Source organism: Argentina silus (genome assembly GCF_951799395.1).
Source record: "Argentina silus genome assembly, chromosome: 12".
In the NCBI taxonomy this organism is placed as follows: Eukaryota; Metazoa; Chordata; class Actinopteri; order Argentiniformes; family Argentinidae; genus Argentina; species Argentina silus.
Genome location: NC_139666.1, coordinates 5,519,230 through 5,536,027, shown reverse-complemented (window position 1 = coordinate 5,536,027; position 16,798 = coordinate 5,519,230). Strand labels below are relative to the sequence as shown.

The 16,798-nt window shown below is 43.3% G+C and overlaps 2 protein-coding genes across 2 annotated transcripts in view; both read right to left on the bottom strand.

The window, feature by feature from the left end:
* Positions 1 to 276: 276 nt before the first annotated feature.
* On the bottom strand, positions 277 to 1,389 carry LOC310813217 (C-X-C chemokine receptor type 1-like; the record flags this gene model as incomplete). The annotated part of the gene is made up of 1 exon (XM_083682080.1): positions 277 to 1,389. The coding sequence occupies one exon, from the start codon at positions 1,387 to 1,389 to the stop codon at positions 277 to 279; it is 1,113 nt and encodes a 370-aa protein (XP_083538206.1).
* A 7,299-nt stretch (positions 1,390 to 8,688) lies between these two features.
* The window catches only part of ttn.2 (titin, tandem duplicate 2), a gene marked incomplete at its 5' end in the record, with an annotated part of 160,038 nt that continues 151,928 nt past the window's right edge, over positions 8,689 to 16,798 (bottom strand). The window contains 3 exons of the mRNA XM_083682079.1: positions 8,689 to 10,007; positions 10,108 to 10,485; positions 10,596 to 16,598. Of these exons, the coding sequence (XP_083538205.1) occupies positions 9,709 to 10,007; positions 10,108 to 10,485; positions 10,596 to 16,598 (6,680 nt within the window). The 3' untranslated portion in view covers positions 8,689 to 9,708. The remainder of the gene's footprint in view (positions 10,008 to 10,107; positions 10,486 to 10,595; positions 16,599 to 16,798) is intronic.

Here is a 16,798-nt window from a genome sequence, read left to right as displayed (position 1 = left end):
CTTTGAAATTACTTCACAAACTTCACTAGGATCAGGAACTCAAAAACAGGTCAATAAGATGAACAGCTATATACAAATAAGAAATTATGAAAAAGAGTTCTTTAACAGCAAATATAAATTCTCACTCACTCATTCACTCACTCACTCACACACACACACACACACACACACACACACACACACACACACACACACACACACACACACACACACACACACACACACACACACACACACACACACACACACAGACAGACAGACAGTCCCCCAGGTGTATCACATGAGTGTGGAGGTGGCCTCTGAGGTGAGCGAGGTGGATCTGCTAGCTCTGGTAACTGATGTTCTGCCCATCACCCTGGTCCTCTGGAGCTTCTGGACCAGCCTGCGTCTGAACTTCTCCCCTATGAAGGCGTAGAGCAGCGGGTTCACACAGCTGTGCAGCAGCCCCAGGCTCTGGGTGGCCAATATGGCCCTGTCCACAGCGGCCCGTGCCCCGCAGCCATGCTCCAGCAGCTTGGCCCGCAGCAGAGTGTCCACCATCACAGTCAGGTGGTAGGGCATCCAGCAGAGGAGGAACGCCACCACCACCGCCACGATCACCCGCATGGCACGCTGGCGCTGGAAGCCCCCCCGGGTCCGCAGCAGCCGGCCCACCGTGACGCCGTAGCACGCCAGCATCACCACCAGTGGCAGCAGGAAGCCCAGCGTTTGGCGGAGCCCCCTAGTGGCCAGACGCCACTCCTCAGCACTGCCGGGGTCATAATGCTCCGCACACACCACACCCCTCTCATCCTGGCCACCTGGGGGCAGGAAGGCAGAGTTGTATAGGGCGGGGAGGGACAGGAAACCCCCCAGGACCCAGATGAAGGTGCAGGCCCCCCAGCTGACCAGACGTCGGTTGAAACGGCGGGCCTCCTTCGCCCTGACGATCACCAGGTAGCGGTCAACGCTGATGCATGCCAGGAACAGAATGCTGCTGTAGAAACTCACTTCCTGTAGCAAGCTGACGATCTTACATATCACGTCTCCGAACACCCAGCCCAGCGTTACCGAGGTGGCCCAGAACGGCAGGGTCACAGCCAATAGGATGTCAGCCAGGGCCAGGTGCAGCAGGTATAGGTCGGAGGGAGACAAGGCATGGCGGCTGGAGCCAATCACAAGGCCCACCACCAGGTTCCCAGGGACAGCCAATAGGAACACCAGGATGTAGAAGACACACAGGACGACCGTGACGAAGAGGGAGAGGGGCGTGGCCCCGCAGGCGAGTGTGCTCTTGTCGATGATGAAGTAGCTGTCGTTGAAGGGGTCGGTGTAGTTCAGCTCGTCGTAGATATCGCCAAAGTCCAGAAGGAAGGAAGAGGTGTTTGGGTCTGAGAAGAAGAAGATCATACTAGTTAGAATCATACATGGTTACAATTCATACTGTACAACTAACATGTCAAAACTATCCAGAAACTAATATTTCAGTCTATGTGTGACAGGCACAGAGTTTGAACTCAGGTTTCCCATGTGGAAGACACAAGTGTCTACCATTCAGCCAAAAGGACATCCTCAAGGTCCAAAGGCGACACTTGAGTTACTTATCTCAGGCAGGGCTACCTCATTGTGAGAGCGTGATTCCAAACCAACCCCACTACATACAGACTAACTAAAAATGCTTTACAAAGCCTTTTTTGTACTTCTGCAGGAAGTACATCCTAACATAAAGTAGGCCTCTTTCCAAACATGGGAAGGTTTAAAATAATTGTTCAACCATCCAGTACGTCACACTTCACAATTTCAGCCACAGCCATGGCCTGTGCTGATGCGCCTCAGCGTGAGATGACGCTTTGAGGTTAGTTGAAGCAACGTTCTAGTTTCCTCACAGCAGGAAATCAGCAACATCCTTCGCACTTCACACACTTCAATCTGTGTGACCTGTGGAACTGATGTTGGGGTTCATACGCAACAATGTCTATGTTTATAGACCTAGTGACATTGTGCATTCAAGTCTACACAAACCCAAACACCACTTAAAAAGGTACCTGGTATTATCATTTATCCAACATCATGGTAGAACATCACCATCTATTACATATGACACCAGTCTGACCAGTGGCCAAAGTTGTATTCAAAATGTAAATGATATCTGAAGCTTCATAGTTAGATGTGAACAGTTATGACAGCATATGGCAGACAGTTATGACTATGGCAGACAGTTATGAACTATATATGCTGTATCATAGGAATTATAGCACTGTATACATGTTTTTTCTTGATTGCTTGAGCACATTTCTTGACACAGTATTTAACTTTTCAAAACACATTCCCCTTAACAGTTACAGTAACACATGTGCCAAAACAACACATTTATTTAGCGAAATGCACTATAGTTCTCAAAACTTAGAAGTTTGTCACAAAAGCAAATCAGTGCATCAAAACAGTATAATTTATCATCTATTGAAAAGTTTAATCCATCATTCATTTCAAAATGACACACTAAATAGTAACGTTATCCATCAATATGCATTGCCGGTTGGACAACTTTCATTTGAAAACAAAGGTGAAAAACAGTCCGAATTTCACTCAGCAGAAAAATGTTCTCCTATATAGTTATGGTACTTTGTGCCTGTTACAAAGAATATGATTGCTTACTATAAATATACATCAAATTCATCTAAAATATTATGAATCAAGCAGGTAGTTGACAAAAATTGCATTACTGTAGAATGCAAAAAGTGCCAACAAAACCATTTACAGTACAGTAATCTGTTCTCTCCTGTCTGCCACGCTACAAGTTAGGTTTGATGACCAACGTAATTTGTCCTCATGTACAGTATGTTATTGCTGTGGGAAGCAATTGAGGAAAAACTATCATAAACTTAATTTAACACTTTTCGTCAGCTCATGCACAGAAGATTGATCGACAAACATAGATTTTACAACTGTTACTCTCTTATAGCATTGCGGCAGGGTTGTCAGGAGAAATGAAGTACGAAGCTTTCAGGAAACTGACCCTGAAATTATGATGCTACCAACCTGACATACTGTTTACACTTTATGACAACCATATGCTATATTATAGTAATTATACATAATAATAACAATAATAATAATAATAATAATAATAATAATGTTATAACGCTATACAGAATGAATAAGCTCACCTGTCATTGTGGTGTCTTGCTTTGGTATTGAGGAAAGGCTGTCTGACAGAAAGAGGCTGTCTGACAGAAGGAATAGCACCATAAGTGCCCCCTCCACCACACACACACACACACACACACACACACACACACACACACACACACACACACACACACACACACTTCCCCGTTTGCCTAATCTGTGGTGGTGTATTGTGTTCAGCCTGTCCTGACCGCTAGTGTGAAGCTTTAATAAACACCATCATGTGACCTCAGCAGTCAGAACTGTCATATAAAGACATGAGGCTTGTTTCAAGGTCTTGATAAAGCACTGTGACAGATGTAGTCTACACACAGCGTTTCTGGCCGTTCTGCTATGAAGATGACCTGCCTGAGTGAGAAAGACACTGAGGCTCCCATCTCCTGGACATGCCTACGGACCAGTTCAGTTAAACCAGATCAGTTACCCGTCATAGCTAAAACAGTACTCAATTCCTCCCCACAACCCAGCCGTATGGCGCAAGAGAGTACCAATTCTAAAATAGATGTTTACAGGTTAAATTGAGAACCTTGCTGGTCTTGGAGAGGAGTGGGCTACTAAAGTACTACTGTAGTACAAAGCTTTTGGGAAACTCACACTCGACCCTGATGTGACCACTGACGAGACCACAGTGCCCTGCTGACTCAGTCACAAGACACCTCAGAGGTGCCCATGGTGTTGCTGGTCACTGCACTCACACTGAAACTGAATCAGAGGTTCACCATAACACTGAAAGGACTATGTGGTAAACACATATGACTCATATTAACCATTGTCTTTCAGACACACACACACATGCACACGCACACGCACACAGCTGGGGGGGACAGTTTGCCCACGGCCTACTCAGCTCATGATCGGAGCTTCTGTAGACACACGTATCTGTCACTTCATGTTTCCTAACATGCTTCTCCCATGTTCAACATCACAGATCACGTGTTGCAGCTTCACGCTACGGGGTCAGTGGGGGTGACAACATACGTGTCCAGGTTTAGCTCCACCCCTGGTTTAGGTTTAGCTCCACCCCTGGCCCAGGACACTTGCCCTACAAAACCACAGTGCAGTAACTGACATATTGCCTTGTTTGTTAGTCATGGTTCGCATTTTCTGTATCGTTATTATAGTTTGAGTGCATACGTTTTTTGCCATAGGTTTGTAATGTAGTTTTTATTAATAATGCTGACAATCTTGTACATGGTGTCAATGATAAATATTCTCTATAAAGGTTTCTGTTGTACTGGAAGATGCATGTGTCTCTTATGTATGTTAAGTATATTTTAACACCTGCCTTTAGAGTTATATGTTTGTATCCTGAAATAATTCAATATAATTTGTTAACGAGTATGAGTTATAGAAAGAATGAATTAGAGAGAAAAGTAGTGGTGTGCCTTACTGAGCAAAACTCAATAACTGGTTAGCTATTTCAGGGAAGAGCCACGTCTGCACTGTCTATTCCAAATAAGAACATGTTTCTCCATCCCACAGCTGATAATAACAGAACAACACTTCCTGTTCCAGTGAAGCCATACAATGAGTCATACAGCTTACGAGTCATACGGCTTACGACAGATAGCGGACTCCATCCACAATAGTTCAGGTGATGCAATGTCGCGCAAGAATGACGATACCTGGCGTAAAACAATGCTCATAGAGGGGTTTGGTTGTCTACAGATGAGGGCAATAAGGAAAACTGCTGGTTCCCTATAGTTCCCTATAGATTAGGGACCAGTTTCCTGGACTCAAATAAAGCCTAGTCCTGCACTAAATAACAATTTCAATAGTAAATCTCCATTGAAGATGCATTTAGTCTAGGATTAGTCTTATAGGTAGACTCTATATGGATATGACGTCACGCCCGTGAAAAAAAAAGGTTTTCTTAAAAAAATGTTGTAGTGAACACGAGCGAACAAGAGAGCACTAGTTTCACTGCCATTCACTTTCACTATCTTTCTTTCCATTTCCCTGTTTCTTCTAATTTGGTTCAATTTCTCCGAAAACTAGCTTAAAGTAAACAGCTGCCTGGGTGAGAACCAAAGATATTTACCAGAGACGCACACAACTGCGCAACACATTTTTGACACGTGCTCTGTTGCTCTATTCTCTGTTGCATCTCAGCTTTTGAAAGTCTCTGGCAGCGTCACCCTGCTCATTTTGCTATGACGTCATATCACGGAGCCTTTAATCTATCTCCGGGAAACCAGCCCTAGATAAGATAAGTAACGTCTGACTAGTATACATACATACATACATACAGTATTACCAACATGTATTAACTCACATTGAATTGTGTTATTGTAATACCAAGAAATTGCATTATTTCTGAACATAATGTATTTGTCATTATTCAAATTGATGGCACCTAGAGATTAAGTCAGCGTTGTCTGTTTTACATTTCAGCAGCATGGATAATCTATCATCCCTCTCCTGCCCAAATTATATGGAGTGGAATACATTTGTATGATATTTCCCCCCCAGAGAGGTTAAATTCTTTATCATCTAAAAGTTAAATTCTCTAGGTGGTGACTTTGCATTTTCATTTGTATCCTGATACTTCTAAATGTTAAATCCCCCACTGCTAAACAACTAATCCCATAAACATTGACCTTCAATAAAATGTTTCATACTCACATGTTTTGCCTGACTTGACAGCAGTCACAGCAGCAGGCGTGGGGGTGCTAGGGTGTGTGTCTGAAATATTATTCCTATTGTCAAGGCCTGTGGTGCCGATGGAATATTAAATGAAATGATTCAATATACAGACAACAAATTCAAATTGTCTATTCTAAAACTCTTTAACATTGTCCTTACTGCAGGTATTTTCTCCAACATTTGGAATCATGGACTGATCACTCCAATATATAAAAACCGAGACAAATTTGACCAAAGTAATTACCGTGGTATCTGTTTTAACAGTAATCTGGGGGAAAATACTCTGCATTATCATAAACAGCCGACTTGCTCATTTCCTCAGTGAACACAATGTCCTGAGCAAATGTTAGTTTGGGTTCTTACAAAATCGCAGCATATCAGACGTTCTTTCTACCCGCCACACCATCATTCACAAACATCTAAACCAAGACAAAAGCTAAATCTTTTCATGTTTTGTTGAGATTCAAAAGCATCTTTTTATGTTTTGTTGAGATTCAAAAAAGCATTTAACTGAATTTGGCACAATGGTCTTTTATTCAAACTAATTAAAAGTGATATATATAAATTAATTGGCAAAAATCCACGTACCCCTTCCAGATGGTCCCTAAATTTTGAATGTTTTTCTGGAATTCATAATTTGGTGACTCTCCCTTAAAATAAACAGCGCGAAGAACCGATCTCTTTTTCCACTGCATAGCTAGCAAGCAAGCCACAGCTAATACAGCGAACACAAAAGAATGACATGAAAGAATCTGAAACCGTCAAAGAATATAAAGGATAACATTACCGAATAAATAATAATACTGAAATCCATAATACTGAAGAGCTGGACCGGAGGAGAATTATCTTCGCTCTTTTGAAAGAAGAATCCTGCTGAATTAGCCACCCGCTAGCGGCTAAGCGCTAAATCCGAGACGAATTTACTATCACCTAAAACTAGTCAGGATATTAGGGAAGTAGAATGTGATAGCTTGCATGTACATACGTTGAAAGATCCAGTCATAATTTCACGTGTATAGTTGTATAATAGAAGACGTTATTGCTGTAAAATGAGGTTGACAATTGATTGCTCTGTACATTTCTGTGCAGACTGTTTTTTGTACCCATCCTTGAGTGTGGATTAGCGCTACCCTGTGCACGGCCTTCACCCACGGAGTCTACGTTCTGAAGTCTCCCTTCATCTCAAGACTCATCACCATCATAAGCAGCCTTTGTGAACTTTGAACTGATCTACCGGTGGTAGGAACAGACAATCCCTTGCATGTTTGCTGTTTGCAGATGACTTGGTGCTGCTTGCCCCAACAAAAGTGAATTGAATGTGCTTACAACATCTGGTATTTTTGTAGGTGGTGTTTATGCATTTGCATCCTCATGGAAAGAGTATGTTTCTTTATAATGCTAAAAGCTAAATGAAACACAGCGGTGTTGTAGGCTACGCTACTCGTGGCGACTGACAGGCCCGCGCGTCCCTGCCTTCCGGTTGCCATAACGTCGGAGGGCACACACTATGACGTAGGCCTAATATAGTCTATATAGTGACTTTATGTTTGAGTTGGTCATTTAGTCAATACTTTTTCACCTGATAGATACAGTAGGATACTGCGCTCCAGCCGTCGACTTCACCATGGAAGATAAGGTAGGCATATGGATGTGTGACTGATAGTGGACTGCTTGGTTACCTAGTAGTTGGTTATCTTATTCACGTTGATGCCATGGCTTTGCAATCTGTTGCGCTACGCAGCCCGATACAATGTAGTCGATCTGAAACACGCACAAAAGCTTTTTGATAGCCACTCTTCTGCTCTATCTGAGAGGCTGGCCTGTATCGAAAAGTAGGGCCATAAGACTATAGGTCTAGGTCTATAGCTTGGTTAGTTCATGCATGCGCCACAGCTATTACTTCATTGCCTACTATCTGTATTTTTTGTATGCTGCATTCTCATGGAACCAAGCCTAAGAATTTTACTCCCTGTACTTGTGTATGAGACGTAACAAAAAATTTGAAACTTAAAAGCTCTTTCTACTATATCTGAGAGGCTAACTGTTGCAATATAAGAGAATCTTAAATCTTTAACAGATTGTTTACACCAAGTTTCGAACTCAGGACCTGTCGCGTGTTAAGCAAACGTGATAATCATGACACCACAGAAACTTTCATTAGGAGACATTAGCAAGTGTAGAAAGTGGAATTCAGAAAATGCTGGAGGAAGCGAATAAATGACTGAGAGAAATATCTTTAAATATAATATATGAGAGAAACATCTTTAAAATATTTTTTCACCCCATGTTCAAACTGGGTGCCTTTCGCGTGTGAGGAGAACGTGACAACCACTGCACTACAGAAACTGACCTGACACGAATAGATAGTGATGTTCAGAAAATGTTGGAGGAAGCGCATGAACCGTTGCATGACTGCAACATACGAGTTGAAACTTCTACAAAAGACTGTTTCCGCCCAGTTTCGAACTGGGGACCTTTCGCGTGTAAAGCGAATGTGATAACCACTACACTACGGAAACTGACATTAGAAGACATTAGAAAGTGTAGAATTGTGAATAAACATAGAGAGATGGATATGGTACCAAAGAGGTACTGTACTTTAGTGTCAATTTTCCTGCTAGGAAAGAGCCCTCAGCCTGATAGTGCTTGAAAATGCCATGGCATTGATCAAACTATAGCAGATGTTTTCACATTTCATCACCATGCGTATGTAGTCTATTTGTAAATGTCTTATTTGTACACTGCCTACCTTGAACTGTCAATCGAATGATAAGACTTTAAGACTTATTTATTGCTCACTCTTATTGTTGAGCCCATCATGTGTAAATAAAGTATACAAACAAATCATTAAAGACACAGAAATGTTAGTGCTGATATCATGCTTTATTAAATCAATCATGGATAAAACTCAAGGAGGTTGCGTAAATAGATAATGCTATAATTCTAATTTCAATCAAACCAAAGTGCAGGGCAAACAGCTAATCCATTTCTCATTACTTAACACAGCAGGTGGTTTGACTGTGGTACACTTCTTTAAAGTTTGCCCCAACGACTGACAAGGTGAAATTCTAAAGCTAACACGCAAACACACAGCAATCCTCCAAGAGATGGCTCTGTTTCTGCAAAGAAATGCAGGATGGACTTTAAATGTGAATGGCCAGGTGATGTTACTTCTAAAAGTCTATTCAAGCAGTCATTTGCCAGAAAAAGAGCACAAAACATTTCAGCTCATTGAGTGCAGGCCGCTCGCACTTTGAGCATGTCATTAAAATGGTGGTATGACATAGTCAGTCAGAGCACAAGACCTAGTTGTGCTGCTTACATGAGGGTAAAATGCAAACAGCACTCAAGGTCTTATGGTCATGTTACAATTCATAGGAGTACGGTAATATCACTGCATATAACAATATACAGTGTATAACATTGTCTCTCTGATTTAGTAAACTTCAACAGGGAGCCTCTCTACCTGTTGAGGCAATCTTAAGACTTCAACTTATTGTTGAGGCACAGAGTTTAGTTTCAGGTTTAACAGGGTATTCGTTTCATGCGAAACTTTCTCCTTTTAAACATTCAGTTTCATTTGTTTCAGTTAATATTGTCATAAATAACAATGCATACATTTTCCATAACCGTTAAATTCGGCTATATACATTATGTACATGTCACAGAAAAATGGATCAAAAATCCTAAGTCATAATTATCCAATATGGCACATTTTATAACAACATTAGACTTTAGTCTAGTTTGGCATAAATTAATGTCAAGTTTGGTATAAAAATAGTTCATATTTACAAGAACAGAAATCCAGGTCTTTATCAAGTAAGATTATTTTGTTCAATTAATAAATAAAAAGGCAAGGAGGGAAGGGGAGAATAGAAATTATGTTGATTGTTTTTACATTGATCGAATGCTAATGTTAACTGTTGCAGTGTCAGATCCAAGCTCATTGTATAGTTTTAGGGTATATGCTCCAGCATCCTCCTGTTTCACACTGGTGATGATGAGTGTGGTGAGGTCCTCAGTGGTCTCGATGTGGAACCTGCCGCTATCATCCTCACAGGGCAGTGTTCTCCCTGAGCGGGACCACTCGATGGTAGGTGCAGGATCTCCAGAGAAGGCACAGGCTACAGTCAGGACCTTTCCTGTCTCAATACTGATATCCTCTGGGAGAGCCTCAATTCTTGGTGGTGCACCTTCAGATACAATTAAATGAAATACTTAGACAACTGAAATGCAATCAAGATATAGTATTTGCAATTGACAACACAAAAATCTAAAGAAATACCGTCTCACCTTGCATACTATGCCCAATGGCTCTCATAGAGGATCCCTCAACATGGGAGTGACTTGCCATTTCTGTCATACTGCTGGAGCTCATGGCAAATGATTCTGATGTCATAGATGAAGACATGCTAGATAAAGACATTGTTTCACATTTCATTTCAGCGATGCTGGAGCTGCTGAAAGAGGTCTCTTGCATAGAAGAAGACATGTGGACTGCTTGGGATGAGAAGCTTTCATGCATGCTGGTGAGAGCAGCACTTTCCTCCATCAGGACCATTTCAGTTCCTCTGTGGATTTCTTTCTTAACAACCTGTTCTGCTTTTGTATGGGAAGCTGCTGCTGCCTCTCTTTGACTTGTCATTTGTACTTCTTGCATTTTCACAGATCCTGAAATACAAAAAAGAAAAGAACCATTAGAACCATCGTAACAAGGATGTATTTAGTGTATTTAATGAAGAGTATTTAGTTAAATTAATTGCTTTGAAAGTGTGACTTACCTTTAATAGCCATTTGCTGTTCCACATAAGCTGTTACTTTTGTGCGGATAGATTTAAACACTTGGCCAACGAATGAAAATGATGATCTAGAGACTCCTCCCTCTGCAATGACTTCACAGGAGTATTCACCTTGGTCACTGTCAGAGAGGTCATGGATAATTAAACAGCAAGTCCCGTCAACTGAGGAATGGAACTGGTAGTGGCTGCTCTGTACCAGTTTCTTCCCATTGATGTACCACACAACTTCTCTCACACTGCTTTCAGCAACACAGGACATTTTCACCTTGTCCTCAGATGCCTCAGCTACAAGTTGGTGAACAATCTTTGGGGGCTTCTCCACTTTTGACGGAGTTGGGGACTTGACAGTGAGTGGAGATTTCACTCTCTTGGGTGAGGTAATTGGCTCTGGAGACTTCACTGTGGGAGGGGATTTAACCCTCTGAGGCGAAGTGATTGGCTCAGGCGACTTTATTGGGGGAGGGGATTTCACCCTCAGAGGTGAGGTGATCGGAGGAGGGGATTTCACCCTCAGAGGTGAGGTGATTGGCTCTGGAGACTTGACTGTAGGAGGGGATTTCACTCTCAGAGGTGAGGTGATTGGGGGAGGGGATTTGACCCTCAGAGGCGAGGTGATTGGCTCAGGAGACTTGACTCTAGTTGGAGATTTAACCCTAGGGGGTGAGGCTATTGGTTCAGGAGACTTAACGCCCCTTGGAGATTTGATTCCCTCTGGCTCAGGAGATTTAACTTGGGGCTCTGGTGACTTGACTTTCGGCTCAGGAGATTTAACCTGGGGCTCTGGTGACTTGACTTTCGGCTCAGGAGATTTAACTTGGGGCTCTGGTGACTTGACTTTCGGCTCAGGAGATTTAACTTGGGGCTCTGGTGACTTGACTTTAGGCTCAGGAGATTTAACCTGGGGCTCTGGTGACTTGACTTTAGGCTCAGGAGATTTAACCTGGGGCTCTGGTGACTTGACTTTAGGCTCAGGAGATTTAACCTGGGGCTCTGGTGACTTGACTTTAGGCTCAGGAGATTTAACCTGGGGCTCTGGTGACTTGACTTTAGGCTCAGGAGATTTAACCTGGGGCTCTGGTGACTTGACTTTAGGCTCAGGAGATTTAACCTGGGGCTCTGGTGACTTGACTTTAGGCTCAGGAGATTTAACCATGACCTCTTTGGGAGCTGGTCTGAAAATGGTTAGGCTAAATCGAGCCTCCTGTTTGCCCTCAGAATTCTCAACCACCAGTATGTAGCTGCCCTCATCAGAAGACTGAACAGAGGCAATTTCAAAAGTAGACTTGTATTGCGTTGTAGTCACCAGGTGACGATGAGAGGATACAATAGTTTGTCCCTCATGCATCCATGTAACAGTTGGTGCTGGTTCGCCATCAATGTCACAAGTAAATCGAGCAGACTCTCCCTCATTTACTGTAAGAGACTGTGGTTTAGTGAGGATTCTGGCTGGTAGAGTAGCCTTCACTTTATGAACAGTCACTTCCTCAGCAGCTGTGGACTTCAAAGCCTTCATTTTTGTTTCTGATGATGCAAACTTGTCAGATGTTGCATGTCTCTCAGAGGATGAATATGATGCAGATGATAAGTACTCAGTTGATGCGTATTTAATAGATGATGCATATTTTTCAGATGATGCATATCTTTCAGATGAGGCATATCTTTCAGATGAGGCATGTCTCTCAGATGAGGCATGTCTCTCAGATGCAGATGCATATCTGTCATGTGACACAACCTCACGTGTTTCGGTCAACTTTGATTTACTTTCATGTACTTCCATGTGTGTCTTTGACGAGGAAGCTGCCTTGAAGGATGCTGTATGGTAATGATCTGTCTTTGTGATATCAGGCACAAATGGTGTTGGAGCCTCCTCATCTTTGCGACGTGATGAATATGTGGAGAATTCACCCCCAGACACGTCAAGGGTGCCATAGTCTGATGCTTCTCCCTTTGTGTTTGTGCAGACAACACGGTAAGTGCCACTGTCCTCTGCATGACAGTCAAGGACTTGGAGAGACAGTACTCCACTCATGTTGGTGAAATGGAACTTGCTGCTTTCTTGAATCTGTTGACCATTATGGAACCATTGGATATCAGCCTCTGGCTTTGCTTGGACATTCAGTGTGAATTTTGTATCCTGACCACTTGGGACACGGTGGGAACGCATCCTTACAGTTATGCGAGGGAGGTGGTCAAGGCTGAAGGGTGTTTGCGTTACAACTTGGTACTTCCGCTCAGATTTCAGTGCAGCTTTTCTGGCCTCATATCTAGACATGATGTCAAATCTTGCTGACCTCTCAAATCTGGACGCTGACCTGGAGGATCTCTCAGTGGACACAGGGCTGGGGGACCGTGGGCGTGTCCTCTCAGGGGTGGGTGATCTCCTCTCCAGGACATCTCCCTCTACCTCCGCAGTAGGACGTGCACGTGGGGGTCTGATCAGCTCAGAAACAGGGCGCATCAGTTCAATGTATGTGGGAGACAATGATCTTCTCCTCCTCAGGAAGTAAGAGGAGGTGCGAACTTGCTCTGTTTTCACTCCCTCAGCTACTGATGAAACTTTAATTTCCCTCTCTTTTCTTGCAACATGTCTCCTCTCCTCATGCCTTGGTGATTGATGGCGCAATGAAGACAATTCAAAACGGACAGGGCTGCCACTTGGTGGGGAAGCAGAGAAGCCAAGCTCTAGCTCCTCTTCCAGTCCGATCCTTTCCTCCTCAGTTCTCTTTATTGATAGGTAATCGTCAATGGGCATGAGAAGTTCCTCATCTGAGAGATCACCAAGAGACCGTCTTCTCTGTCTGAAGGAAGCCTCAGATTCAGGGGAAGGTGAACGCCTTGCTGGTCTAACAGTTTCCAAGTCATCTTGAGTGAGCTTTGGAATACGCCATCTTGGCCTGTACTGGTCAGTAATTCTAGGAAGGGGCATGACATAGAATTGCTCCCACCTGGAGAGACGAATGCGTTTTTGTCTCTTCTGTACAATTTTCTCCATCCTCTCAGGCATTTCGAACTGATCCCTGAGTTTCCTGTACCACTTCATATCAGACAATGGCACAAAGTATTTAATTCCCATGTCCTCGTCCAGAGCAATTGCATCACGGACACGTGGCTCAGGAATTTCATAAGGCATGCGAATTCTTGTTTCCTCTACCCTTGTCTTTTTGACCTCTGTTTCCATTGAGATATCAAATTCACCTTCGACATGTTTGGTGCTAACTGCTGGTTTGTATATGTCTGCAGCATGTTTTAACGCCTCTTGAGCCGCAGGATTGAGTGTCGTGAATTCAGCGGTGGAGAATCGTTGAGCCATTTTCAATGTTTTGTCAATTTGTTTCTGAACATATCTCTGTTTTTCCTCTTCACTCTTATATTCTCTCCTTGTGTATGTAATGCGCTCCACTTTAAGTGTGGCTTGGCAACTCACTGATCCAGTGGAGTTTGTTGCAGTAACTTTGTACACCCCTGAGTCCTCAATAAGAGTTTCCCTGACATGCAGAACATGATAGTCTACATCCTCTTGAACAACTGCAACCTGTGGTCTAAATTGCAATGGCTTGCCATCCTTCTCCCACTTCAGAGTGGGTGCAGGTATTCCTGATACTCTCAGGTCAAAACGGACACTGTGTCCCTCAACACACTCCACATTGGCCAACAGTCGTTTGAACATCGGCTTCATGGTGTCGTCAGTAACAGGGTGAGGGGTCACTGTGAGGCGGGCTGTGCAACTGTCATCACCAAACTTGTTGTGGGCCATGACGGTATATTCAGCATCATCATCAAGGTCAAGATTGTGGACCATCAACTGATAAAGTCCCTTGTCACTGGTGAAAGTGTATTTCCTGTCATTGTCTCCTGGTTTGATCCTTTGTCCAGCCTTCAACCATGTGACTTGTGGCTCTGGATGCACTGTTATGGTTACGCCGAAACGCACATCTTCACCAATGTAAGCGGCACGGTTGAACAGAGGAAGGGTGAACTCAGGTGGCCTTTGCATAATTGCTGTTTTGTCAATTTTCCTTTTCAGTTTCTTGACTGTGCGTCCAATGAAGTGTTCACGGTAGCATCTCACAGTTTCGACGAAGAGTTCTGCATAGGCACTATCTTCACCGTCCTCACTGACAACTTTGCATCTGTAGACGCCATCATCCGATGTTTCAATGTCCTTGACGTAGATGCTAGCAACACCATTACTGTAGGTGATTTCATATTTGTGACTTGCAGTCAGTTGCCGAGTGCCAAAGTACCAAGTTGCTTGAGTGGCTTTGTCATAGTTTTCAATGTTGCAAACAAATCTGACATGCCCACCTTCTTCAGCAGCTCCATGCATGATCTGACCAGCACGCAGACCTTGAGCAGGCTGTCCAACCTTCACCCTGCCGAGTTCAACACCTCTGTGACTTCTGAATGCACCACCAAAGGCAACACGTGCTGCAGAGACAATTGTGTTCCACTCTTTCTTCACCAGTGTTTGGTAATACCTTCTGTGTCTCAATGTCTTTATCGTTTTAGTGCTAATGTTCTCTATCTTCATTCTAAGCCAAGGATGTTCCAAAGCTTCAGCAGCAGTCATACGATGCTTCCTCTCTTTGATCAGAAGTCTGTCCACAAAGTCCATAGCTTCAAGGCTGGTGTCATTGAAAGCCTCACTATCAAATATGTACTCTGCATTTGAGATATTCTCAATCATTTTGGTGTTAGACTCTGCAGAGAATGGGTTAAGGCCACTGAGGAGCACGTATGTTAGCACACCAACTGACCACATATCAGTTGCAGTGCTGACAAGATCATGGCGGTGGACCTCGGGTGCACAGTACTCTGGTGAAGTGAACTGGATTCTTATATTGTCTCCAGGTGTCAGGAGTCTAGCCTGGCCCATCTCAATAATCTTGATGTTTGTGCTCTTTCTTGTGGTGTAGACAATGTTCTCTGGTCTGATATCAAAATGGCCGTAGTTGTGGCTGTGCAAGAACTTGAGTGCTTGACACACCTGTCTCATGTACCTAACAATCTCCTGCTCTGAAAGCTCAAAGTTGGCTGTGCCAAGTCGTTCAAATATGTCCACACCTGAGATGAACTCATAGATCAAGACCATTTCTTCAAAGCTCTCAAATGACTCATGGAGGTAGAGTAGGTTCTTGTGTCTGGCCAGATTCAGTGTTTCTATTTCCCTAGCCACCAGCTCCTGGTCAGTACCCTTGATTTTGATCAACTTAGCCATGAATGTCTTCTTTGTGCTGTTTTCAACACAGCGATGAACAATACCAAATTGTCCTCGTGCCAGCTCTTCAGAAATTGTGTATTTGGTCATCAAAGTCTTGACTTTAGAGAGTGGTGCCTCCCCTTTGATGATCTCTCTAGCTTCATCAACTTCTTCATCATAGTTTCTGATGACCGATTTATCCTCGATTGTTGTAACAGGCTCAGTTGGTTCAGATGGCCCACTAACACCAAATTGGTTCTCTGCAATGACACGGAACTGATATTTTGTCTTGCCAAACACATTGATCATAGTGTAATGAGGTTCAGTGGTCTGGCCAGCACGGATCCATCTGTCAGCTGTAGTGGGGCACTTCTCCACAATGTAGTTGATGATAGGGCTTCCGCCATCTGCAGGGGCACTCCAGGTAAGAGTAATAGAATCACGAGTAATTTCACTGACTTTAATGCCTTTAGGAGCTTCTGGCACATCTGCTACATCAAGTTCAACTGTCTGTTTGTCAGTCCCAAATCGGTTCTTGGCAGTAATGATGTAGTAGCCTGCATCTTTCCTTTGAACTCCTTTCTGGAAAACAAGTGAAGTGAATGATCTGGTGCAGATCACTTGATGGTAAGCAGAGTTGGCAATGATTTCTGATCCCTTCTGCCATACAATGGCGGGGTCAGGTTTGCCAGTGCAGGGGATCTTGATGGTAACCACATCACCACGGACTGCATGGACAGCTCCCATGCCTTGAAGATGTTCGGGTAGATGAATCTGGGCAGGAACTAGAAGAGACAGAGGAAATAACATACATTATTTGGGTCTATGAATACATACATCATATATATTAGATAGTTAAAAATCATTACAAATTACTAAACCATGTATTAAGCTTGAATGTGTAAGCATGTGTAATTGCTTATTAATGGGCATGGATAGTTTTTCCCCTTTCTGTCCAAATAAGTTTCAGGGACCCTTTTTAAGT